This window comes from Oncorhynchus kisutch, linkage group LG24, assembly GCF_002021735.2.
Source record: "Oncorhynchus kisutch isolate 150728-3 linkage group LG24, Okis_V2, whole genome shotgun sequence".
NCBI lineage: Eukaryota > Metazoa > Chordata > Actinopteri > Salmoniformes > Salmonidae > Oncorhynchus > Oncorhynchus kisutch.
Window position 1 is genome coordinate 30,411,063 of NC_034197.2, and position 26,120 is coordinate 30,437,182.

Consider the following 26,120-nt stretch of genomic DNA (forward strand, 5'->3'; position numbering starts at 1 on the left):
ATTTGGTTTAAATAATGCAAAAACAAAATGTTGGAGAAGAAAGTAAAAGTGCAATATGTGCTATGTAAGAAAGCTAACGTTTCAGCTCCTTGCTCAGAACATGAGAACATATGAAAGCTGGTGGTTCCTTTTAACATGAGTCTTCAATATTCCCAGGTAAGAAGTTTTAGGTTGAAGTTATTATAGGAATTATAGGACTATTTCCCTCTATACCATTTGTATTTAATTTAACCTTTGACTATTGGATGTTCTTATAGGCACTTTAGTATTGCCAGTGTAACAGTATAGCTTCTGTCCCTCTCCTCGCTCCTCCCTGGGCTCGAACCAGGTACACAACGACAACAGCCACCCTCGAAGCAGCGTTACCCATGCAGAGCAAGGGAAACAACCACTGCAAGGCTCAGAGCGAGTGACGTTTGAAACGCTATTAGCGTGCGTTAATTGGCTAGCCATTTCACTTCGGTTACACCAGCCTCATCTCGGGAGTTGATAGGCTTGAAGTCATAAACAGCGCAATGCTTGACACACAACGAAGAGCTGCTGGCAAAATGCACGAAAGTGCTGTTTGAATGAATGTTTACACGCCTGATACTTGTATGCTTGTATGCTCAGTCAGATTATATGCAATGCAGGACACGCTAGATAATATCTAGTAATATCATCAACCATGTGTAGTTACTAGTGATTATAATTGATTGTTTTTTCTAAGATAAGTTTAATGCTAGCTAGCAACTTACCTTGGCTTACTGCATTCGCGTAACAGGCAGTCTCCTTGTGGAGTGCAACGAGAGAGAGGCAGGTCGTTATTGCGTTGGACTAGTTAACTGTAAGGTTGCAAGACTGGATCCCCCGAGCTGACAAGTTGAAAATCTGTCGTTCTGCCCCTGAACGAGGCAGTTAACCCACCGTTCCTAGGCCATCATTGAAAATAAGAATGTGTTCTTAACTGACTTGCCTAGTTAAATAAAGGTATACAAAAAATACATTTAAAAAAATCGGCAAATTGCCGCCCAAAAATACCGATTTCCGATTGTTATGAAAACTTGAAATCGGCCCTAATTAATCGGCCATTCCGATTAATCGGTCGACCTCTAGTCTGGACCAGACCAAATCTGAAACAATCATAGATGCCTTCTGTTTCACAAGTTTCAACATCACAGTAGAGTACAGCACAGTAGAGCACATGACTCAATTTCAACTACTTTTCAATGTCCATGGATGTCCAGTGTCTTCTCAGTGGGTGATGATGCTTGATCCAGTGAATGGGAAGAGGATAGGTGTTAGGTGTCATGGTAGGTGTCAGTTAGAGCTGGGAGAGGTGACATTAATTGGACAGAGAGAAGAGAGAAAGTGAGAGGGACAGATTGTCCAGACTGTTTTCACAGTCTTGCTTTGAACACCCGACAGAAAGAGAAAAAAACAGTTATGAACTTAGCACAACAGCAGCCTATGCCAGTGGAAGGAAGGACAGTAGCAGGTGACCCAATTGTGGTTTATGACAATTATGTTTTCCCCTTGTAGCCAATTCAATTGCAGTAATACCAACAAGTCAGTTCATCCAATTACTGCCCTGCTAGAGCTGCCCGGTCAACTGTAAGTGCTGTTTTAGTGAAGTGGAAACATCTAGGAGCAACAACTGCTCAGCCAGGAAGTGGTAGACCACACAGCTCACAGAATGGGGCTACCGAGTGCTGAAGCACGTAGCGTGTAAAAATCATCTGTCCTCGGTTGCAATACTCACTACCGAGTTCCAAACTGCTTCTGGAAGCAATGTCAGCACAAGAACGGTTCTTCTGGATCTTCATGAAATGGGTTTCCATGGCCGAGCACCCGCACACAAGCATAAGATGACTATGCGCAATGCCAAGAGTCGGCTGTAGTGATGTAAAGTTTGTCGCCATTGGAGTCTGGAACAGTGGAAACGCACTCTCTGGAGTGATGAATCACGCTTCACCATCTGACAGTCTGACAGACAAATCTGTGTTTGGCGGATGCCAGGAGAACGCTACCTGCCCCAAGGCAGAGTGCCAAATGTACATTTTGGTGGATGAGGAATAATGGTCTTTGGCTGTTTTTCATGGTTTGGGCTAGGTCCCTTAGTTCCAGTGAAGGGAAATCTTAATGCTACAGCATACAATGACATTCTAGACTAGTCTAACATTGTGGCAACAGTTTGGGGAAGGCCCTTTCCTGTTTCAGCATGACAATGCCCCTGTGCACAAAGCTAGGTCCATACAGAAATTATTTGTGGAGATCGGTGTGGAAGAACTTGACTGGCATGCAGAGAGCCCTGACCTCAACCCCATCAAACACCATTTGGGTGAATTTGAAAGCCGACTGCGAGCCAGGCCTAGTCGCCCAACATCAGTGCCCCAACTCACTAATGCTCTTGTGGCTGAACTGAAGCAATATTCCAACATCTAGTGGAAGACCTTCCAGAAGAGTGGAGGCTGTTATAGCAGCAAAGGGGGGACCAACTTCTTATTAAAGCCCATGATTTTGGAATTAGATGTTTGTCGAGCAGACAATAAAAACAGAAAGGAAAACCCTTGAATGAGTAGGTGTATCCAAACTGTTGACTGGTACTGTGTCTATGCCTTCGTTTAAAAAAAACATAGACTCTTATCATTTGACACTCAATTTGACATGCTCCTATGAACTTCACATGTTGGTGCACATGGGTCCTTTTATATGGAAATGCCCACGTACTCCCAGCAGACACAGACTAAAGAGGAGGTCGGAGAATGGCAGCAAAATGTATGCTGCGTTTGTTTGTGTGTGTGTGTTCCCTAGACATGTATTCCTGATGTTTTCCCTCAATGTCAGAGGATCCACAGACACACTTGGATAGAGATAAGCAGATTAGACTCATTCCATGCATACACACACACACACACACACACACACAGTCTTGTTTTTTGAGATGTTAAACTTGGCTAACCATGAGGTCAGTCTGAGCAAGTGAAAACAGTGATGTGTAAAGTCTATGTTGCCCTCTACTCTTCTCTCTGTTATTGTTTTAGTCTGTGTGTTATAAAGACAGATTGCTTCATAGTTGATGCATTCCTTTCAGGTCTGTCTGCACCCCATCCAGCACTGTTTCTCTCTCATGTTTGGAAGTTGACCCAGCTAGAAGAGAAACGCAGGAGACATTTTGGCTGTGTGTTTACTTAGGGCAGAGGTTTTGGTGTGTGTGTGTGTGCATGTGCATTTGTGAGTGTGTGTGTAGTGCAGCTTTGCCAGGGCTTAGGGCTTGGCTGAGAGCGCTCCTCAAACCAGTTTACTCTGGTTGTGTAGGGGAGCAGTCTGGAGGCGGACCTCTTAAAGCTGCAGACCAGACCGTCTGTCGTTTTGTTGTTGTTATTGTAAGCTTTGTTGTATTTCAGTGTAGTGGGTGTAGGTGTGTGGATTTTTGTGTGACAGAAATGTTTTTGTTTTAGATGGGGGGGAAATAGAGAGGTCAGAGAGAGAGAGAGAGAGAGAGAGAGAGAGAGAGAGAGAGAAGAGAGAGAGGTCAGAGAGAGAGAAGAGAGAGAGAGAGAGGTCAGAGAGAGAGAGAGAAGAGAGAGAGAGAGGTCAGAGAGAGAAGTCAGAGAGAGAGAGATCAGAGAGAGAGAGAGAGATCAGAGAGAGAGAGAAGAGAGAGAGAGAGGTCAGAGAGAGAGAGAGAGAGAGAGAGAGAGAGAGAGAGAGAGAGTGGTCAGAGAGCAGTGGTACATAGGGAGTGAGGATCTGGGTCTTTACAACACAATGAAACAGATTACTGCATGCTCTTTATGTTTTTTATTAGATTACCCTCTCTTAAAGACTATCCTGTTCAGTTAGTGTGTAGTGCGCTCCGTGCCAGTGGGCCAGAGCTGACGGCTCTTTCAAGGAGTGCTGGGTACAGAGAGGTTATAAAAACATTGCCAAACGTCTCTCTCTCTCTCTCTCTCTCTGGTCTCTCTTTCTCTCTCTCTCTCTCTCTCTGGTCTCTCTTTCTCTCTCTGTCTTTGGTCTCTCTTACTCTCTCTCTCTCTCTGGTCTATTTCTCTCTCTCTCTCTCTCTCTGGTCTCTGGTCTGTCTTTTTCTCTTGCTCTCTCTTTCTCTCTCTCTCTGGTCTCTCTTGCTCTCTCACTCTCTCTCTCTCTCTCTGGTCTCTCTTTCTCTCTCTCTAGTCTCTCTTGCTCTCTCTCTCTCTGGTCTCTTTCTCTTTCTCTCTCTCTCTCTGGTCTCTCTCTCTCTCTCTCTCTCTCTCTCTCTCTCTCTCTCTCTTTCTCTCTCTCTGTCTCTGGTCTCTTTCTCTCTCTCTCTCTGTCTCTGGTCTCTCTTTCTCTCTCTCTCGCTCTCTCTCTTTCTCTCTCTCTCTGGTCTCTCTCTCTCTTTCTCTTTCTCTCTCTCTCTGGTCTCTCTTGCTCTCTCTTTCTCTCTCTCTCTGTCTCTGGTCTCTCTTACTCTCTCTCTCTCTCTCTGGTCTCTCTTTCTCTCTTGCTCTCTCTTTCTCTTTCTCTCTCTCTCTGGTCTCCCTTGCTCTCTCTTTCTCTCTCTCTCTCTGTCTCTGGTCTCTCTCTCTCTCTCTCGCTCTCTCTCTTTCTCTCTCTCTCTCTGGTCTCTCTTTCTATCTTGCTCTCTCTTTCTCTTTCTCTCTCTCTCTGTCTCTGGTCTCTCTTACTCTCTCTCTGTCTCTGGTCTCTCTTTCTCTCTCTCTCTCTCTCTGGTCTCTCTTTCTCTCTTGCTCTCTCTTTCTCTCTCTCTCTGTCTCTGGTCTCTGGTCTCTCTTGCTCTCTTGCTCTCTTATCCTCTTGCTCTTTCACTTCACTTCCTTTTTTAAGCAGCTGACAGCTGTAGCAGAATATATGCCTCACACATAGCCAGCTTCCCCCTATCAAACGGTCATATCATCCTTATTCTCTCAGGTAGCTAGAGAAGCTTGTCCTGTGACCCATCTCAGGCGTTTGGAATTTCCCTCTCAACCAATAGCAATGAACCATGTATAAACAAAACCAGATCTTGTAGTCATGACCAAGCCATTAGCCGGGATTCACCAGTGTCTTTAGCCTTCACCCACTGCTAGACTAATGTGACAGTACTCTTCAAAAGGAGTGTTCTGGTTATCTGAACGTTGACCGAACGTTATCCGAACGTCGGTCTGGTCAGCATTCTGTGCTAAAGGGGAATTTTCAGCATTCACAGGGGAGTGGAACACAGTATTTATTATTGTACTCTAATTTTCCATTCCATGCTATAAAACAGTTTGTTGTTCTGTCTAAAGAAAGCCTGGCTGGTATATTTCAGAGTTGGGATTGGGATAGGGTTGGGCTTTTTCCGGGTTTCTAGGTTTGGCTATGGCAGACACATGATTGGTCGGTTTGACTGCGGCATACTCAGTTGATGGGTGGTCTGCAATGGCGAACACAGCTACTGGTCAGTCTGCAGTGCGGAAATCTAACTCTGAGGACATTATAGTGAACTATGGGCCATTTTTCTATGCTAGTATGCCTACATACAGTGCCTTGCGAAAGTATTCGGCCCCCTTGAACTTTGCGACCTTTTGCCACATTTAAGGCTTCAAACATAAAGATATAAAACTGTATTTTTTTGTGAAGAATAAACAACAAGTGGGACACAATCATGAAGTGGAACGACATTTATTGGATATTTCAAACTTTTTTAACAAATCAAAAACTGTAAAATTGGGCGTGCAAAATTATTCAGCCCCTTTACTTTCAGTGCAGCAAACTCTCTCCAGAAGTTCAGTGAGGATCTCTGAATGATCCAATGTTGACCTAAATGACTAATGATGATAAATACAATCCACCTGTGTGTAATCAAGTCTCCGTATAAATGCACCTGCACTGTGATAGTCTCAGAGGTCCGTTAAAAGCGCAGAGAGCATCATGAAGAACAAGGAACACACCAGGCAGGTCCAAGATACTGTTGTGAAGAAGTTTAAAGCCGGATTTGGATACAAAAAGATTTCCCAAGCTTTAAACATCCCAAGGAGCACTGTGCAAGCGATAATATTGAAATGGAAGGAGTATCAGACCACTGCAAATCTACCAAGACCTGGCCGTCCCTCTAAACTTTCAGCTCATACAAGGAGAAGACTGATCAGAGATGCAGCCAAGAGGCCCATGATCACTCTGGATGAACTGCAGAGATCTACAGCTGAGGTGGGAGACTCAGTCGTATATTGCACAAATCTGGCCTTTATGGAAGAGTGGCAAGAAGAAAGCCATTTCTTAAAGATATCCATAAAAAGTGTCGTTTAAAGTTTGCCACAAGCCACCTGGGAGACACACCAAACATGTGGAAGAAGGTGCTCTGGTCAGATGAAACCAAAATTGAACTTTTTGGCAACAATGCAAAACGTTATGTTTGGCGTAAAAGCAACACAGCTCATCACCCTGAACACCCCATCCCCACTGTCAAACATGGTGGTGGCAGCATCATGGTTTGGGCCTGCTTTTCCTCAGCAGGGACAGGGAAGATGGTTCAAATTGATGGGAAGATGGATGGAGCCAAATACAGGACCATTCTGGAAGAAAACCTGATGGAGTCTGCAAAAGACCTGAGACTGGGACGGAGATTTGTCTTCCAACAAGACAATGATCCAAAACATAAAGCAAAATCTACAATGGAATGGTTCAAAAATAAACATATCCAGGTGTTAGAATGGCCAAGTCAAAGTCCAGACCTGAATCCAATCGAGAATCTGTGGAAAGAACTGAAAACTGCTGTTCACAAATGCTCTCCATCCAACCTCACTGAGCTCGAGCTGTTTTGCAAGGAGGAATGGGAAAAAATTTCAGTCTGGTGGCGCTACAAAGTATTAACTTAAGGGGGCTGAATAATTTTGCACGCCCAATTTTTCAGTTTTTGATTGTTAAAAAAGTTTGAAATATCCAATAAATGTCGTTCCACTTCATGATTGTGTCCCACTTGTTGTTGATTCTTCACAAAAAAATACAGTTTTATATCTTTATGTTTGAAGCCTGAAATGTGGCAAAAGGTCGCAAAGTTCAAGGGGGCCGAATACTTTCGCAAGGCACTGTATATATTGTAGAATGACTGTTACAGGTGTGCTGGTTTGATACAGTTTGCTTTGCAGGAAAAGCATGTTGGTTGTGGGTTTCTAGCGGTTTTATGTCAATAATGTGTAACCTGGTATCTGGTGTGTATTGCAGGAAACCCTCGGGTCATGCTGATAAGGAGGTAATGGCTGCCACCGTCCTGACATCGCTATCCACCTCCCCACTGGTCCTCACCCAGACATCCTCAGGTAAGACCCCCCCCCCCCACACACACACACACACGCACACATATCTTAGTTTTATTATCCTTGTGGGGAGCAAACAATTGATTCCCGTTCAAAATCTTATTTTTCCTAACCCTTAAACCTAACCCTAACCTTAACCCTAACTTAACCCCAAATCCCTAACCCTAAACCTAACCCTTATTGTAACTTTAATTGTAACCCTAAACCTAACCCCTAAACCTAAGGGCTTTTTCCTTGTTGGGACTGGTGAAATGGGCCCATGTGTCAGAATTGTCCCTCTATATAAAGGGAATATCTACTCAAAAACTATATTTTGGTAAGTCTATCTTTTGGTAAGTCTATCTTTTGGTAAGTCTATCTTTTGGTAAGTCTATCTTTTGGTAAGTCTATCTTTTGGTAAGTCTATCTTTTAGTCCACAATCTCTTCATTAGTCCACTGTTGATTTAGTCTCAAAAGCAGTCAAGTTTTCAAGATATTGGATAGCATTTTGCAGCTTGACACTTGGCTTCTTGAAAACCCAATATCTTATAAACTTGACTCCTGACAACAGCAACAGTGGACTAATGAAAAAATAAAATAGTTTCTGAGTTGATTTTCTTTTGCTGTTGTTTTTTTACCACCCCACTTTATGCTATTTTTATTAAATTTTTATTTTTAAATCAGGGAATACGGCAACTCCTGGGAGTGCCATTAAGCTGACTGCTCTTTGTTTTATAAAGAAAACGAGAGGGATAGAGGGATAAGAGAGGGGAGAGGACACTTGTTTATCGGTTTTACCAGAAATTCCCACATTTTTTGTCATCACCCTCTATTGATAAATGACTAAAAATGAACTCTATACTAGGGCTTGTCAACTCAGAACCAGATGACTGGGTTATACAGATTATAAAAGACCTTGCTCACACTTAATATATTAATTTCATTTAGGCATTAACAGCTGTACTGCTCGCCAGAAGGAATAAGGCTGTTTCCAGGAGACCCCAGGCCAAACCAGGAGGGCTGGCAACCCTACAAACCTACTGTACCTCTAAATCCACATCCATTTCCCCCTATTGTTCATTAGATGTTCTGATCACTCTGAGGTGAGGAGATGAGGGCTGGTACCTAGCCACTGTGTTGAAACACACATTAGGGTCACGTGTAGCTGGGTCAGTGTGCCTTTGGAAAACGACTCCCTATGTAAGCCTGGCCGGGATCCATTGTGGTTAAAACCTATCCATTAACATTTTGGGGTTTTCTTCCCCCTTCCCTAAATCTACAGTATACTGTAAATATACTGTATTTAACCACTCTTGTCCCCATCTCCACAGTTTAGTTATGTTATTGATTCAAGTGGGTTAATCCACAACATACAGTGAATTCAGAAAGTATTCAGACCCTTTGACTTTTTCAACATTTTGTTACGTTACAGCTTTATTAAAAAATTTTTTTTTTTTTTTTAACATTTCATTAATCTACACACAGTACCCCATAATGACAAAGCGAAAGCAGGTTTTGGGATTTCTTTGCAAATGTAAAACATAAATATAACAAATTAAAAACAGAAATAGATATTATTTAGATACAGTACCAGTCAAAAGTCTGGACACACCTACTCATTCAAGGGTTTTTCTTTATTTTTACTATTTTCTACATTGTAGAATAATAGTGAAGACTTCAAAACTATGAATAACACATATGGAATCATGTAGTAACCAAAAAAGTGTTAAACAAAACTACATTTATTTTAGATTTAAGATTCTTCAAAGTAGCCACCCATTGCCTTGATGACAGCTTTGCACACTCTTGGCATTCTCTCAACCAGCTTCATGAGGAATGATTTTCCAACAGTCTTGAAGGAGTTCCCACATATGCTGAGCACCTGTTGGCTTCTTTTCTTTCACTCTGCGGTCCAACTCTTCCCAAACCATCTCAATTGGTGATTGTGGAGGCCAGGTCATCTGATGCAGCACTCTATCCCTCTCCTTGGTTAAATAGCCCTTACACAGCCTGGAGGTGTGTTTTAGGTCGTTGTCCTGTTGAAAAACAAATGATAGTCCCACTAAGTGCTAGGGTTGCACATTTTGGGGAATATTCAGAGGTGGAAACTTTCAGTGGGAATTAATGGGGATATTTCCATGTACAGATAAATAGTTAAGCAGTTAGATTAAACAACTCCTTTGTAAGATACATGTTTTAAAATGAAACATGTATGGAAGCAGGTGAATTAACACTCCTCAGTTCGCAGGCTCAAGCAAGCTAAAACACACATGGTAGCAAAAACTAACTAGCAGAAATTGTTACGATTTACTAGTTAACAAAAAAATAATGTATGTCACATAAAATATATTCACCCCACCCAGTATTATAATAAAAACTTACCTGAAAGTATGTATTCCTTGGCTCGGATAGTGTAGTAGTGTGGGCTCAATAGCATCTCATTAGTGTGCAAGATCTTGAGAATCAGCTGTGCATGTGATGGAATAGTGCACTGTACATGTGATGGAAGAATGCACTATGCATGCAGAGGGTTGCAATTCCATTGAATTGGGGATAGTTTAACCAAAATATGCCACAAGACCTAGAATTGCCTTATGTGTATCCCACAAAAAAAAATCACTGTTATAAGCTATATTTCTTTTATGTATTTAAGCAAAATTCCCCAAATTCCAGGGCTTAACTTTCCACAGAAAATTTCATGAAATTTCCTGGAACGTTTCCGACCCTTTGCAACTCTACTAAGCGCAAACCAGATGGGATGGCGTATTGCTGCAAAATGCTCCGGTAGCCATACTGGTTAAGTGTGCCTTGAATTCTAAATAAATCCCAGAGGATGTCACCAGCAAAGCACCCCCACACCATCACACCTCCTCCTCCATGCTTCACAGTGGGAACCACACATGCGGAGATCATCCGTTCACCTAGTCTGCATCTCACATAGATCCTCACATAGGATGAGTCCAAATGTGGACTCATCCTTCAGTAGTGGTTTCTTTGCAGCAATTTGACCACGAATGCCTGATTCATGCAGTCTCCTCTGAACAGTTGATGTTGAGAAGTGTCTGTTACTTCAACTCTGTGAAACATTTATTTGGGCTGCAATCTGAGGTGCTGTTAACTCTAATGAACTTATCCGCTGCAGTAGGGGTCTGCCTCTGGGTCTTCCTTTCCTTGTGTCCTCAAGAGAGCTAATTTCACCACAGCGCTTGATGTTTTTTTCCGCGGTGACTGACCTTCATGTCATGTCTTAATGATGGACTGTTGTTTTTCTTTGCTTATTTGAGCTGTTCTTGCCATAATAGGGCTATCTTGCGTATACCACCCCTACCTTGTCACACACAACTGATTGGCTCAAATGCATTAAGAAGGAAAGAAATCCACAAATGTACTTTTAATGCATTCCAGGTGACTGCCTCATGAAGCTGTTTGAGAGAATGCCAAGAGTGTGCAAAGCTGTCATCAAGGCAATGGGTGGCTACTTTGAAGAATCTCAAATATAAAATACATTTAGATTTGTTTAACATGTTTTTGGTTACTACATGGTTCCATGTATTATTTCATAGTGGTGATGTCTTCACTATTATTTTACAATGTAGAAAATAGTAAAAAATTAAGAAAAACCCTTGAATGAGAAGGTGTGTCCAAACTTTTGACTGGTACTGTAAGTATTCAGACCCTTTGCTATGAGACTTGAAATTGAGATCAGGTGCATCCTGTTTCCATTGATCACCCTTGAGATGTTTCTACAACTTGATTAGAGTCCACCTGTGGTAAATTCAATTGATTGGACATGATTTGGAAAGGCACACACAGTTGACAGTGCATGTCAGAGATAAAAACCAAGCCATGAGGTCAAAGGAAATGTCCATAGAGCTCCGAGACGGGATTGTGTCGAGGCACAGATCTGGGGAAGGGTACCAAACTATTTCTGCAGCATTGAAGGTCCCCAAGAACACAGTGGCCTCCATCATTCTTAAATGCAAGAAGTTTGGAACCACCAACACTCTTCCTAGAGCTGACCGCCCAGCCAAATTGAGCAATCGGGGGAGAAGGGCCTTGGTCAGGGAGGTGACCAAGCACACGATGCTCCAGAGTTCCTCTGTGGAGATGGGAGAACCTTCTAGAATAACATCTCTACAGCACTCCACCAATCAGGCCTTTATGGTGGAGTGGCCAGACGGTTGCCACTCCTCAGTAAAAGGCAGCCCACTTGGAGTTTGCCAAAAGGCACCTACAGGACTCTCAGACCAAGATTGTCTGGTATGATGAAACCAAGATTGAAGTATTTTGCCTGAATACCAAGTGTCACGTCTGGAGGAAACCTGGCACCTTCCCTACGGTGAAGCATGGTGGTGGCAGCATCATGCTGTTGGGATGTTTTTCAGCGGCAGGGACTGGGAGACTTGTCGGGTTTGAGGGAAAGATGAACAGAGCAAAGTACAGAGATCGTTGATGAAAATCTGCACCAGAGCGCTCAGGACGTTTGACTGGGGTACTTCAACAAAGTACTGAGTAAAGGGTCTGAATTCTTGTGTAAATGTGATATTACAGTTTTTATTTGTAATACATTTGAAAAATGTCAAAAAACTGTTTTTGCTTTGTCATTATGGGGCATTGTTTGTAGATTGATGAGGGGGGGAAAACAATTTAATACATTTTTGAGTAAGGTTGTGGAATGTGGAAAAGGTGAAGGGGTCTGAACACTTTCCGAATGCACTGTATTAGGTGCTGGGAGGGTATACTGTGCTGTATGTGGGGAGAAAGGGCAAAGCTGTATTACATTTTCATGATACATCAGAAATGTCATCAAACTCTATTCATACAGTACATGATTCAGCTGTACCTGTTTTCCCTCCAATATCTTATTTTCTTTCCCCTGGTTTCATTGTTGTGCTGTTGTGCTTAACTCTCAATGTCTTTGAGGGATAAGATGTTAATCTTCCCTAAGACAACACTCCTATGACTCTATTCTCTGTAGGATCCTTCTCATCTACACTGGCCCCCATGGACCAGTCAGTCATTGATTCATATGAGTTAATAAAATCTCCAACACACACCTCATCCTGCTAGGAGGCTCTACCTCTTATTTGTCATTATGTTTCACCACAAGGCAATGAAAAACACATTTTGTGACAAGGTTTTTAGAGTAATAAGTGAATTAAAGTTAAATTCTCAGATTGGCTTCCTCCTTGGCTATGATAGCATGGTAATGACCGGCCCTTCGCTGTCTCCAGCTGCAGTTCCGGAGTCGGCTAGCAGGGGGTGGAAGGAGGCGCTGTCGACCAGCTACAGCAGCTCCACCAGTGGCAACTGGAGCTGGGACACCAGCGACCAATCAGTGCCCTCCACACCATCCCCACCCCTCTCCAACGATGCCAACAAGAGCTTCCTGCTCCCGTCCCAGGGTGATGACGTCATCGAGGACGTCACAGAGAGCACTCACTTTCCGTTTGTGGACCCCATACCCCGGAAGCGAAAGGTACAACTCGGGGTCAGGGGTCGGGGGGTTGTAATGAGGCTTCGTCTCAATGCTTCTGAATATTTTTCCATACTCATCTCCTGATCTCCAATGAGTTCATAGATCACAGCGATTTGATTTATTCAGTCCAGTTACTTGGTTCTTGGGACTCTCCAAATGAGAATAATATTTGTAGCCACAGCCAAACCTAAGCTGCGACCCAGTAGAAATTGGCCATTGGCCAACAGTTGCTCCCATAGATTTAGGAACCCTTGCCCTGGTGTGTAGTATTCCTAACTCAGAGTAATGTCTGGGGCCTCTGAAACCAACGTTAGAATCCTGTGACACAAGCCCTGAGATAAAGCCTGTCAATCTTAACGCCTCTGAGCGTGATGGAGCGTGTTCTCACTCTCTCTTTCCCTCTCGCTCTCCATTTTCTTCCCTTGTCTTTTCATGCGGTGGAAACAGTCCATGACGTAAATGTGGTTTCTGTATCAAGAAGAGCCATTAGCACCCTCACCCACCTCCGAGAGGAAGAGGGGAGTTAGAAGGTGGAAAGGGGAGGAGGTGTGTAAAAAGAGAGTTTAGAAAGGAAGGATTGGGTGTAAAAAGAGAGTTTAGAAAGGAAGGAGTGGGTGTAAAAAGAGAGTTTAGAAAGGAAGGAGTGGGTGTAAAAAGAGAGTTTAGAAAGGAAGGAGTGGGTGTAAAAAGAGAGTTTAGAAAGGAAGGAGTGGGTGTAAAAGGAGAGTTTAGAAAGGAAGGAGTGGATGTAAAAAGAGAGTTTAGAAAGGAAGGAGTGGGTGTAAAAAGAGAGTTTAGAAAGGAAGGAGTGGGTGTAAAAAGAGAGTGTAGAAAGGAAGGAGTGGGTGTAAAAAGAGAGTGTAGAAAGGAAGGAGTGGGTGTAAAAAGAGAGTTTAGAAAGGAAGGAGTGGGTGTAAAAAGATAATTTAGAAAGGAAGGAATGGGTGTAAAAAGAGAGTTTAGAAAGGGATGAGTGGGTGTAAAAAGAGAGTTTAGAAAGGAAGGAGTGGGTGTAAAAAGAGAGTTTAGAAAGGAAGGAGTGGGTGTAAAAAGAGAGTTTAGAAAGGAAGGAGTGGGTGTAAAAAGAGAGTTTAGAAAGGAAGGAGTGGATGTAAAAAGAGAGTTTAGAAAGGAAGGAGTGGGTATAAAAAGAGAGTTTAGAAAGGAAGGAGTGGGTGTAAAAAGAGAGTTTAGAAAGGAAGGCGTGAGTGTAAAAAGAGATTTGGGATGGGGGAAGAGAGGAGGGGGGAATAAGAAGAGTTTTGGAAAGAAGGAGGGAGGTAGGAAAGGACTAAAAGGAGAGAATATGAGGCTTCAGCTGTAGGTAGCTGAGAGAGGGAGAAGAATCTCATTACTCCACTGTGACAGATATAGGAGTGGAAACTGGAGGGGCTCATATGTAGGAGTGGAGACTGGAGGGGCTCATATATAGGAGTGGAGACTGGAGGGGCTCATATATAGAGGTGGAGACTGGAGGGGCTCATATAGGTGTGGAGACTGGATGGGGCTCATAGATTGGAGGGGCTCATATAGATGTGGAGACTGGATGGGGCTCATAGATTGGAGGGGCTCATATAGGTGTGGAGACTGGATGGGGCTCATAGATTGGAGGGGCTCATATAGGTGTGGAGACTGGATGGGGCTCATAGATTGGAGGGGCTCATATAGGTGTGGGGATTGGAGGAGCTCATATATAGGTGTGGAGATTGAGGGGGCTCAGAGATAGGAGTGGAGACTGGAGGGGCTCATATATAGGTGTGGAGATTGGAGGGGCTCATATATAGGAGTGGAGACTGGAGGGGCTCATATATAGGAGTGGAGACTGGAGGGGCTCATATATAGGAGTGGAGACTGGAGGGGCTCATATATAGGAGTGGAGACTGGAGGGGCTCACATATAGGAGTGGAGACTGGAGAGGCTCATATGTAGGAGTGGAGACTGGAGGGGCTCATATATAGGAGTAGAGAATGGAGGGGCTCAGATACAGATATAGGAGTGAAGACTGGAGAGGCTCATATATAGGAGTGGAGACCGGAGGGGTTCAGCAAGTCTCAAGGTATTGCTTGCCTGAGGTAGAGTTCCTCATGATAAGCTGAAGACCACACTATCTACCAAGAGAGTTTCCATCTATATTTTTCACAGGCGTTTTTATTTACCACCAGAAACCAACACTGGCACTATGACCGCATTCAATGAGCTATATAAGGCCATAAGCAAACAAGAAAATGCTCATCCAGAAGCGGCGCTCCTAGTGGCCGGGGACTTTAATGCAGGGAAACTTAAATCCTTTTTACCTCATTTTTACCAGCATGTCACATGTGCAACCAGATGAAAAAAAAACTCTAGACCACATTTACTCCACACACAGAGACGCATAAAAAGCTCTCCCTCGTCCTCCATTTGCAAATCTGACCATAATTAAATTCTCCTGAATCCTGCTCATAAGCAAAAACTAAAGCAGGAAGTACCAGTGACTCGCTCAATATGGAAGTTATCAGAGGATGTGGATGCTACGCTACAGTACTGTTTTACTAGCACAGACAGGAATATGTTCCGTGATTCATCCAATGGCATTGAGGAGTATACCACCTTCATCAATAAGTGCATCGGTCCCCATAGGGACCGTACATACATATCCCAAACAGAAGCCATGAATTACAGAAAACATCCGCACCAAGCTAAAAGCTATAGCTGCAGCTTACAAGGAGCTGGACGCTTATAAGAAACCATCAAACAGGCAAAGTTTCAATACAGGATGCTGCCAAAGCAACAGCTACTCTTCCCGAGTTCCAGCAAAATTAAGGCAGTCTATACCACTTTAAAAACATTACAATACATTCACAGATTTCACAACACACTGTGTGCCCTCAGGCCCCTACTCCACCACTACCACGTATCGACAGTACCAAATCCATATGTATATATAGTGTGTATGTTATCGTGTGTGTGTGTGTATGCATGTGTCTGTTGAAATGTTTGTATTGCTTCAGTCCCCGCTGTTCCATAAGGTGTTTTTTAAATCAAATTTTACTGCTGGCATGAGTTACTTGATGTGGAATAGAGTTCCATGTAGTTATGGCTCTATGTTGTACTTTGTACCTCTCATAGTCTGTTCTGGACTTGGGGACTGTGAAGAGACCTCTTGTGGCATGTCTTGTGGGGTATGCATGGGTGTCCGAACTGTGTGCCAGTAGTTTAGACAGACAGCTCGGTGCATTCAACATAAATCAAAGTAGTGATGAAGTCAATCTCTCCTCCACTTTCAGCCAGGAGAGATTGACATGCATATTATTAATATTAGCTCTCTGTGTACATCCAAGGGCCAGCCGGGCTGCCCTGTTCTGAGTCAATTGCAATTTTCCTAAGTCCTTTTTTGTGGCACCTGACCACATCACTGAACAGTAGTCAAGGTGCGACAAAACTAGGGCCTGTAGGACCTGCCTTGTTGATAGTGTTGTTAAGAAGAAAGAGCATCACTTTATTACAGACAGACTTCTCCCCATCTTAGCTACTACTGCATCAATATGTTTGACCATGACAGTTTACAAACTAGTGTTACTCCAAGCAGTTTTGTCATCTCAACTTGCTTAATTTCCACATTGTTTATTACAAGAGGTGTTGAGGTTTAGTGAGTGTTTTGTCCCAAAACAATGCTTTTAGTTTTAGAAATATTTAGGGATAACTTATTCCTTGCCACACACTCTGAAACTAACTGCAGCTCTTTGTTGAGTGTTGCAGTCATTTCAATCGCTGTAGTGGCTGACGTGTATAATGTTGAGTCATCCTCATACATAGACACACTGGCTTTACTCAAAGTCAGTGGCATGTCTTTTTTAAACATTGAAAAAAGCAAGGGGCCTAAACAGCTACCCTGGGGAATTCATGATTTTAACTGGATTATATTTGAGAGGCTTCCATTAAAGAACACCCTCTGTGTTCTGTTAGACAAGTATCTCTTTATCCACATTATAGCAGGGGGTGTAAAGCCATAACATCTACTTTGTGCATGAAACAAGTAATTTTTCCAGCAATTGTTTACAGACAGATTATTTAGAATAGGTTGACTTTTGTACTATGGGGATAGTATATTGACATAGGCTAGTGTTTTTTCTGTTTGTTAGGCCTACTCATCTTGTTGGCTGATGAAAAGTAAATATGGACAGTTCTTCCAATATCTTCAATATGTAGCTCAGAAATGGATAAAGACACACGCAGTTGTGTCCCCGATGTGTCTGTCTTCACTTGTAGCCTGTCAGAAAGATCCGATCATGTGACGGAGAGCCATGTGACTGAGAGGTGCTTCGGATTGCGTAGCACACTCAGGGCCAAGGGCACAACGCAGCACTCCAGGCTGCAACACTCCCTCAAATCATTTGGAGAAAATATTTATAATTTTTTCAGCTTTGTTCAATAGTATTTTTCATAATATAAAATACTATAAAATATTGCCACGGAATTATAAGTAAATCTTGGCTGTGGGAATTATAAGCAAATCTTGTCTGCTAAATGAACTAGTGTAGCCCACAGCCATTTGGCATAGCCACTTCCGGACCTAACGTAGCCACATCAGGACCTAACATAGCCACTTCCGGACCTAACTTAGCCACATCAGGACCTAACATAGCCACTTCCGGACCTAACTTAGCCACATCAGGACCTAACATAGCCACTTCCAGACATAACATAGCCACATCAGGACCTAACATAGCCACATCAGGACCTAACATAGACACTTCCGGACCTAACATAGCCACATCAGGACCTAACATAGCCACATCCGGACATAACATAGCCACATCAGGACCTAACATAGCCACATCAGGACCTAACATAGCCACAGCCACATCAGGACCTAACATAGCCACAGCCACATCAGGACCTAACATAGCCACAGCCACATCAGGACCTAACATAGCCACATCAGGACCTAACATAGCCACATCAAGACCTAACATAGCCACATCAGGACCTAACATAGCCACATCAGGACCTAACATAGCCACATCCGGACCTAACATAGCCACATCCGGACCTAACATAGCCACATCCGGACCTAACATAGCCACTTCCGGACATAACACAGCCACATCAGGACCTAACATAGCCACATCAGGACCTAACATAACCACAGCCACATCAGGACCTAACATAGCCACAGCCACATCAGGACCTAACATAGCCACATCTGGACCTAACATAGCCACAGCCACATCTGGACCTAACATAGCCACAGCCACATCAGGACCTAACATAGCCACATCAGGACCTAACATAACCACAGCCACATCAGGACCTAACATAGCCACAGCCACATCAGGACCTAACATAGCCACATCAGGACCTAACATAGCCACATCAGGACCTAACATAGCCACATCAGGACCTAACATAGCCACATCCGGACCTAACATAGCCACATCCGGACCTAACATAGCCACATCAGGACCTAACATAGCCACATCAAGACCTAACATAGCCACATCAAGACCTAACATAGCCACATCAGGACCTAACATAGCCACATCAGGACCTAACATAGCCACATCAGGACCTAACATAGCCACATCCGGACCTAACATAGCCACATCCGGACCTAACATAGCCACATCCGGACCTAACATAGCCACATCCGGACCTAACATAGCCACATCTGGACCTAACATAGCCACATCAGGACCTAACATAGCCACATCAGGACCTAACATAGCCACATCAAGACCTAACATAGCCACATCCGGACCTAACATAGCCACATCAAGACCTAACATAGCCACATCAGGACCTAACATAGCCACATCAGGACCTAACATAGCCACATCAGGACCTAACATAGCCACATCCGGACCTAACATAGCCACATCCGGACCTAACATAGCCACATCAGGACCTAACATAGCCACATCCGGACCTAACATAGCCACATCAGGACCTAACATAGCCACATCAGGACCTAACATAGCCACATCAGGACCTAACATAGCCACATCAGGACCTAACATAGCCACATCAGGACCTAACATAGCCACATCCGGACCTAACATAGCCACATCAGGACCTAACATAGCCACATCAGGACCTAACATAGCCACATCAAGACCTAACATAGCCACATCAGGACCTAACATAGCCACATCAGGACCTAACATAGCCACATCAGGACCTAACATAGCCACATCAGGACCTAACATAGCCACATCAGGACCTAACATAGCCACATCCGGACCTAACATAGCCACATCCGGACCTAACATAGCCACATCCGGACCTAACATAGCCACATCTGGACCTAACATAGCCACATCAGGACCTAACATAGCCACATCAGGACCTAACATAGCCACATCAGGACCTAACATAGCCACATCCGGACCTAACATAGCCACATCAGGACCTAACATAGCCACATCCGGACCTAACATAGCCACATCCGGACCTAACATAGCCACATCCGGACCTAACATAGCCACATCTGGACCTAACATAGCCACATCAGGACCTAACATAGCCACATCAGGACCTAACATAGCCACATCAGGACCTAACATAGCCACATCAGGACCTAACATAGCCACCTCAGGACCTAACATAGCCACATCCGGACCTAACATAGCCACATCAGGACCTAACATAGCCACATCAGGACCTAACATAGCCACATCCAGACCGAACATAAGTATGCTATTCTTTTCTTCAGAAATAGACTACATTTTCTTCATACCTTACTTCTTTAGACTAAAATAAATAATGCATTTATTATGAAGGTGTAGGCTATATTACATGGATTTATTATACTTTTTAAAATGGCTTTTAAAATGTGTGGAAACCAGGAGATGCCAAATGTGTTCATGTTAATTAACTGTCAATTACCGTGAGACCAACAGTTATTTGCTTGACAATCACCGGCTGATGAAATTTCATGGCACCACAGCCCAAGTTACAGGACCAAAGGATTGTGCTCATTTGTCAAGTCATCCGTTAAATTTAACATCTTATTTTAATGTTTGATGTTTATTCTTCAGCCTCGCTTGTAAAGATGTGACAGAACATTTCACAGTGCTAGACAAACTGTAAAAATTCCATCAACTGTACACAAGGACTTGGGAGGCCATCTCAATGAGACTTGCACTGACATGCATGTGTGGTTGTTAATGAATAGCTGGTTGTAGATAAAATCATTACAGTTTGGATGCCTTGTGTATATACCTGCCCTGGGTAAACCTAACAGGCAGTTTACTGTGGTGGTTCAGTGTAGTTGGCCATGACAAGCTGCCTAGCTAAGTCCTGACTGGCAGACAACAGCCTCGGTCGTCCCGTAGCTGCAGGCCATCTCACTGTGTGGAGTTGTGTACTACAGATGTAGGGTCTTCATTTGAACCAGTTTGCTACAGCAGGAAAATAATCCTGCAGCAACAGGAATTGTGAATTATTACATGGATTATAATTAATGGACATTTTTATAGGGGTTGATACATTTTTCGTAAGGGAAAATCAAGTCTGACATTTCAAAGTGGAAATTGACAACTTCAGAAGCCCTTTTAGACCTCAAATAAACTACAAGCTTAACATTTCCTGGAAAGTTCTCCTGCAACAGGGTGATCAAATGTAGATCCTACATGTATCTGACTATGTAGAGGAGTCATGTACTATAAAAGGCTTAGGGAATGTGTTAATCACTACAGTGGTGCTGTAACAGTGTTACAACAAAAGGAACACACTTTTGGCATTCAGGGATATGTCAATGTTTGTTGAGACGCTGCAGATTTTCCGTTATGAAACACAGAAAATTATTCCTATGTTTCCCAGTGCCATTAGAGGTGTTGTGTGTTATGCATTGTGTGGATTGTATAAGAATATAGACTGTATAAAGCGTTAATTTGATCAGCTGCCGATAAGCCTGTTCTATAGTTTGTCTTTTAGTTTCTCTCTCTCCCACCCCTCTCTCTCTCTCTCTCTCTCTCTCTCTCTCTCTCTCTCTCTCTCTCTCTCTCTCTCTCTCTCTCTCTCTCTCTCTCTCTCTCTCTCTCTCTCCTCACTCTCTCACTCACTCACTCACTCACTCACTCACTCACTCACTCACTCACTCACTCACTCACTCACTCACTCACTCACTCACTCACTCACTCACTCACTTACACTCTGTCTCTCCCTTTCTGGAAGCTGTTAAAAGGTGGAGAGCCTACGCCCACTGCCTGTCATTACTACTGATGCAGGTCCCAACACATTTCTCCCTCCCCTGCCAACATCAGAGATCTGCACGCTGCCTGGGAAAATAAGAGTCTGAAAAACACAGCTCTGTCTATGTCCTTAGTCTGCATGTGAGGAGAGAAGGGATTGATATAGGTTTAAAATACTTATTTTGAGGTTTGACTTTTTCCGATTTGAAGATGTTAACAGCTTCCTAAATACTTGCTTTTATTGTTGAGAGGTTGAACGCTTGTATGTGTGTCTGTCAGTCAAAGCCCAAAGTAGAGATCATGACCACATTCAATCAGGGTCACTGTCCAAGGGCACTGCCCCCCCCCCCCCCCCCCCAAAAAAAATATATATATATATTGAGGGATTATGACATTATGCTTCTTTAGAGAGAGATCTATAGAGAGAGAGTGAGACAAAAAGACACAGAGTGACAGGGATGTAGAATTTCACCTCTGTCTTTATCTTGCTACCCTGTTCTTTGATTTATATCTTCACAGGCCTGCTTATCTTATAGTCTGTGTACTGGTCCAATGGTCTTTTTCTGCTTGTCTAATAGTCTGTGTACTGGTCCAATGGTCTTTTTCTGCTTGTCTAATAGTCTGTGTACTGGTCCAATGGTCTTTTTCCTTTTCGTTTGTTTTTGTTACCTCACTCTCTGTGTATCCTTCCAATGTGTGAGTGGATCACAGCTTCTGCTAGGGCATCTTAACCTTTTTGTCACAGGTGGTAGTGCACTCTCCCCGTAACCACAGGGTTGTTGATTCAAGCCCCAATCTTGTTTTTCCCCCTCAATCACTACCAGACCTGGGTTCAAATGCATGTGTATTTGAGTATTTGTTATTTAAAGAAAGAAGACAAGTAGGCGGCCAATATGTTGCAATACGCTTTTGTGACCTATTAACAAAATGTACACTGAACAAAAATATAAGCGCAACATGTAAAGTGTTGGTCCCATGTTTCATGAGCTGAAATAAAATATCCCAGAAATGTTCCATAGGCTCAAAAAGGTGATTTCTGTCAAATGTTGTGCAAAATTTCTTTACATCCCTGCTAGTGAGCATTTTATCCTTTGTCAAAATAATCCATCCACCTGACAGTTGTCGTATATCAGGAAGCTGATTAATGAACATGATAATTACACAGGTGCACCTTGTGCTGGGGACAATAAAAGGCCACTCTAAAATGTGCAGCTTTGTCACACAACACAATGCCACAGAAGGGAGTGTGCAATTGGCATGCTGACTGCAGGAATGTCCACCTGAGTTGTTGCCAGATAATTTAATGTTAATTTCTCTACCATAAGCCGCCTCCAACATCATTTTAGAGAATTTGGCTGAGGAGTATTTCTGTCTGTAATAAAACCCTTTTGTGGGGAAAAATTCATTCTAATTGGCCCACCCCTGTGGGTCGGCCTGTTTCCCAAGTGTGTGGGCCTATGCCCTCCCAGGCCCACCCTTGGCTGCGCCCCTGCTTTTCATGGGAAATCCATGGATTAGGGCCTAATTTATTTATTGAAATTGACTGATTTCTTTATATTCAAAATCTCAGAAATGGTTTCATTTTGTGTTTATATATTTTTTCAGTATATTTACAAAATAATACATATGGGAGGAATCGGCATAGTACATCAGGACGCACAACTGCAACGCGTTTCGACTAGTAGAGGCTTTCTTTAATTCATAATTTTTTCCTGTGTATTTAAGTAATTTCAAAAAGACATGCCAAAACTAGTAGCCTACTTTTATTTGAGTATTTGAATGGTTATTTGTGAGAGGTCATTCTGATTTTCAACTACTTGTTTTTTCAAATAAAAGTTATCTGTATACTTGTTTTGAAATGTACTGAAAACTAATTGAAATACCTGAAATAGTATTTGATCCCAGGTCTGATCATTACAATAGCACTGACTCCACTGTTTTCGCTAATGTTGTGTTTCAGAACTCCATGAAGGTGATGTTCAAGTGCTTGTGGAAGAACTGTGAAAAGGTCCTCAGCACCTCTTCAGGGATCCAGCGACACATCCGAACCGTCCACCTGGGGTAAGGCACCAATCAACCACAGAGCCAGATACAGGTCAACTGCTGTAGATATGGAATCACAATTGTTGAATGGGTAATTGTTGTAACCAATCACTGCACTCAGATCACATGAGGACCAATAAGAGAGCAGATATTTATTTTATAGAGCCATTATTGCATGGAACTCCCATCTCATATTGCTGAAATAAACGGCAAACCTGGTTTTAAAAAACAGATAAAGCAACACCTCTCCCCTATTTGACCTAGATAGTTTGTGTGTATGTATTAATATGTAGGCTACATAGCTCAATTGATGTAGTTCTGTCCTTCAGCTGTTGTTGTCTATTAATGTTCTGTATTATGTCATGTTTCATGTTCTGTGTGGACCACAGGAAGAGTAGCTGCTGCTTTCGCAACAGCTAATGGGGATCCTAATAACATACGAAATACCAGATATAATACAGTTCACTCTATTAGCTGAAGTTTGGTCAGAATATCTATTACCAGTGAGGAGCTAGTATTGTGGAGTATGTGCTACATTGGAAGCTCTGTCTCTCCATGGGCTCTTTTTGTTATGACTTCTTAATATGATTAGGTTTGTTAGTCTAGGATCCACTTACAAAGGGAAGCAGGGTGGAGGAGGGAAGCATATCAACACATGAGGAGGTTTCGCTGGTGTGTTTTTATAGCCTCCTGTTGCTATCCTGCACTCTCTGTCAGTCATTAAAGGCTTTGACCAATCAAGTCCATAAGCTCAGTGGCTCTGAGGCCTGTGTATCACTGCCCTCTGCTGGTTAGAGAAGACTCAGCTCCTCATTATAAAGCTTGTAGTGGCTTGGTATGAAGAATTATAATGCCTTATAAGCATTTTCATAACACCTTATTAATGCAGCTGTAGAGTATTATGAGGTGGTATATTGATGGAATATATGATGGGCAATGAATGTGATTATAAGGCATTATAAGCTTTCATTATAAGCTATTTCACGTATGTCACTCTCCTACAATGCAGGCGGAACTGCGACTCGGACTACAGCGACGGGGAGGAGGACTTCTACTACTCGGAGATCGAGGTCAACATGGACAGCCTATCAGAGGGCTTATCCAGCCTCACGCCCACCTCCCCCACCACCTCCGGCCCTCCCCCCATTTTCCCACCTGTCTCCCTCACCACCTGTCTCCCTCGTTCTGAGCCCTCCCACATCGCCATGAGGGGGACACATGGCCACGCCCCCACCCTGCTCAGCCAATCAGCTCCCTCCACGCTCTGCCATATTCGCACTGACCACGCATACCAGGTAAGAACAGTCATGCAAGTTCATACACCTTATTCTCCAGTGGCTATGGTACTCTCTGTAGCTACAGTGCCTTGCGAAAGTATTCGGCCCCCTTGAACTTTGCGACCTTTTGACACATTTCAGGCTTCAAACATAAAGATATAAAACTGTATTATATAGCCCCTTTACTTTCAGTGCAGCAAACTCTCTCCAGAAGTTCAGTGAGGATCTCTGAATGATCCAATGTTGACCTAAATGACTAATGATGATAAATACAATCCACCTGTGTGTAATCAAGTCTCCGTATAAATGCACCTGCACTGTGATAGTCTCAGAGGTCCGTTAAAAGCGCAGAGAGCATCATGAAGAACAAGGAACACACCAGGCAGGTCCGAGATACTGTTGTGAAGACGTTTAAAGCCGGATTTGGATACAAAAAGATTTCCCAAGCTTTAAACATCCCAAGGAGCACTGTGCAAGCGATAATATTGAAATGGAAGGAGTATCAGACCACTGCAAATCTACCAAGACCTGGCCGTCCCTCTAAACTTTCAGCTCATACGAGGAGAAGACTGATCAGAGATGCAGCCAAGAGGCCCATGGTCACTCTGGATGAACTGCAGAGATCTACAGCTGAGGTGGGAGACTCTGTCCATAGGACAGCAATCAGTCGTATATTGCACAAATCTGGCCTTTATGGAAGAGTGACAAGAAGAAAGCCATTTCTTAAAGATATCCATAAAAAGTGTTGTTTAAAGTTTGCCACAAGCCACCTGGGAGACACACCAAACATGTGGAAGAAGGTGCTCTGGTCAGATGAAACCAAAATTGAACTTTTTGGCAACAATGCAAAACGTTATGTTTGGCGTAAAAGCAACACAGCTCATCACCCTGAACACACCATCCCCACTGTCAAACATGGTGGTGGCAGCATCATGGTTTGGGCCTGCTTTTCTACAGCAGGGACAGGGAAGATGGTTAAAATTGATGGGAAGATGGATGGAGCCAAATACAGGACCATTCTGGAAGAAAACCTGATGGAGTCTGCAAAAGACCTGAGACTGGGACGGAGATTTGTCTTCCAACAAGACAATGATCCAAAACATAAAGCAAAATCTACAATGGAATGGTTCAAAAATAAACATATCCAGGTGTTAGAATGGCCAAGTCAAAGTCCAGACCTGAATCCAATCGAGAATCTGTGGAAAGAACTGAAAACTGCTGTTCACAAATGCTCTCCATCCAACCTCACTGAGCTCGAGCTGTTTTTGCAAGGAAGAATGGGAAAAAATGTCAGTCTCTCGATGTGCAAAACTGAACTCATACCCCAAGCGACTTACAGCTGTAATCGCAGCAAAAGGTGGCGCTACAAAGTATTAACTTAAGGGGGCTGAATAATTTTGCACGCCCAATTTTTCAGTTTTTGATTTGTTAAAAAAGTTTGAAATATCCAATAAATGTCGTTCCACTTCATGATTGTGTCCCACTTGTTGTTGATTTTTTTTTATATCTTTATGTTTGAAGCCTGAAATGTGGCAAAAGGTCGCAAAGTTCAAGGGGGCCGAATACTTTCGCAAGGCACTGTATAAACAGTGCTATCTAGACCTTAAAAGGATTATTCAGCTGTCCATGTAGGAGAACCCTTTTGGTTCCATGTAGAAACCATTTGGTTCCAGTTAGAACTCATGTAAACTCAGCAAAAAAAGAAATGTCCTCTCACTGTCTTAACATGTGTGAATATTTGTATGAACATAACAAGATTCAACAACTGAGACATAAACTGAACAAGTTCCACAGACATGTGACTAACAGAAATTGAATAATGTGTCCCTGAACAAAGGGGGGGTCAAAATCAAAAGTAACATTAAGTATCTGGCGTGGCCACCAGCTGCATTAAGTACTGCAGTGCAT

General features: G+C 43.1%; 1 protein-coding gene across 1 annotated transcript in view; it reads left to right on the forward strand.

The window, feature by feature from the left end:
• Window positions 1-26,120, forward strand: part of LOC109869331 (zinc finger protein 704) — a 96,937-nt gene that overhangs the window by 65,020 nt on the left and 5,797 nt on the right. Inside the window, exons 3-6 of the mRNA XM_020459411.2 lie at window positions 7,168-7,262; window positions 12,474-12,718; window positions 22,853-22,953; window positions 23,945-24,230. Of these exons, the coding sequence (XP_020315000.1) occupies window positions 7,168-7,262; window positions 12,474-12,718; window positions 22,853-22,953; window positions 23,945-24,230 (727 nt within the window). The remainder of the gene's footprint in view (window positions 1-7,167; window positions 7,263-12,473; window positions 12,719-22,852; window positions 22,954-23,944; window positions 24,231-26,120) is intronic.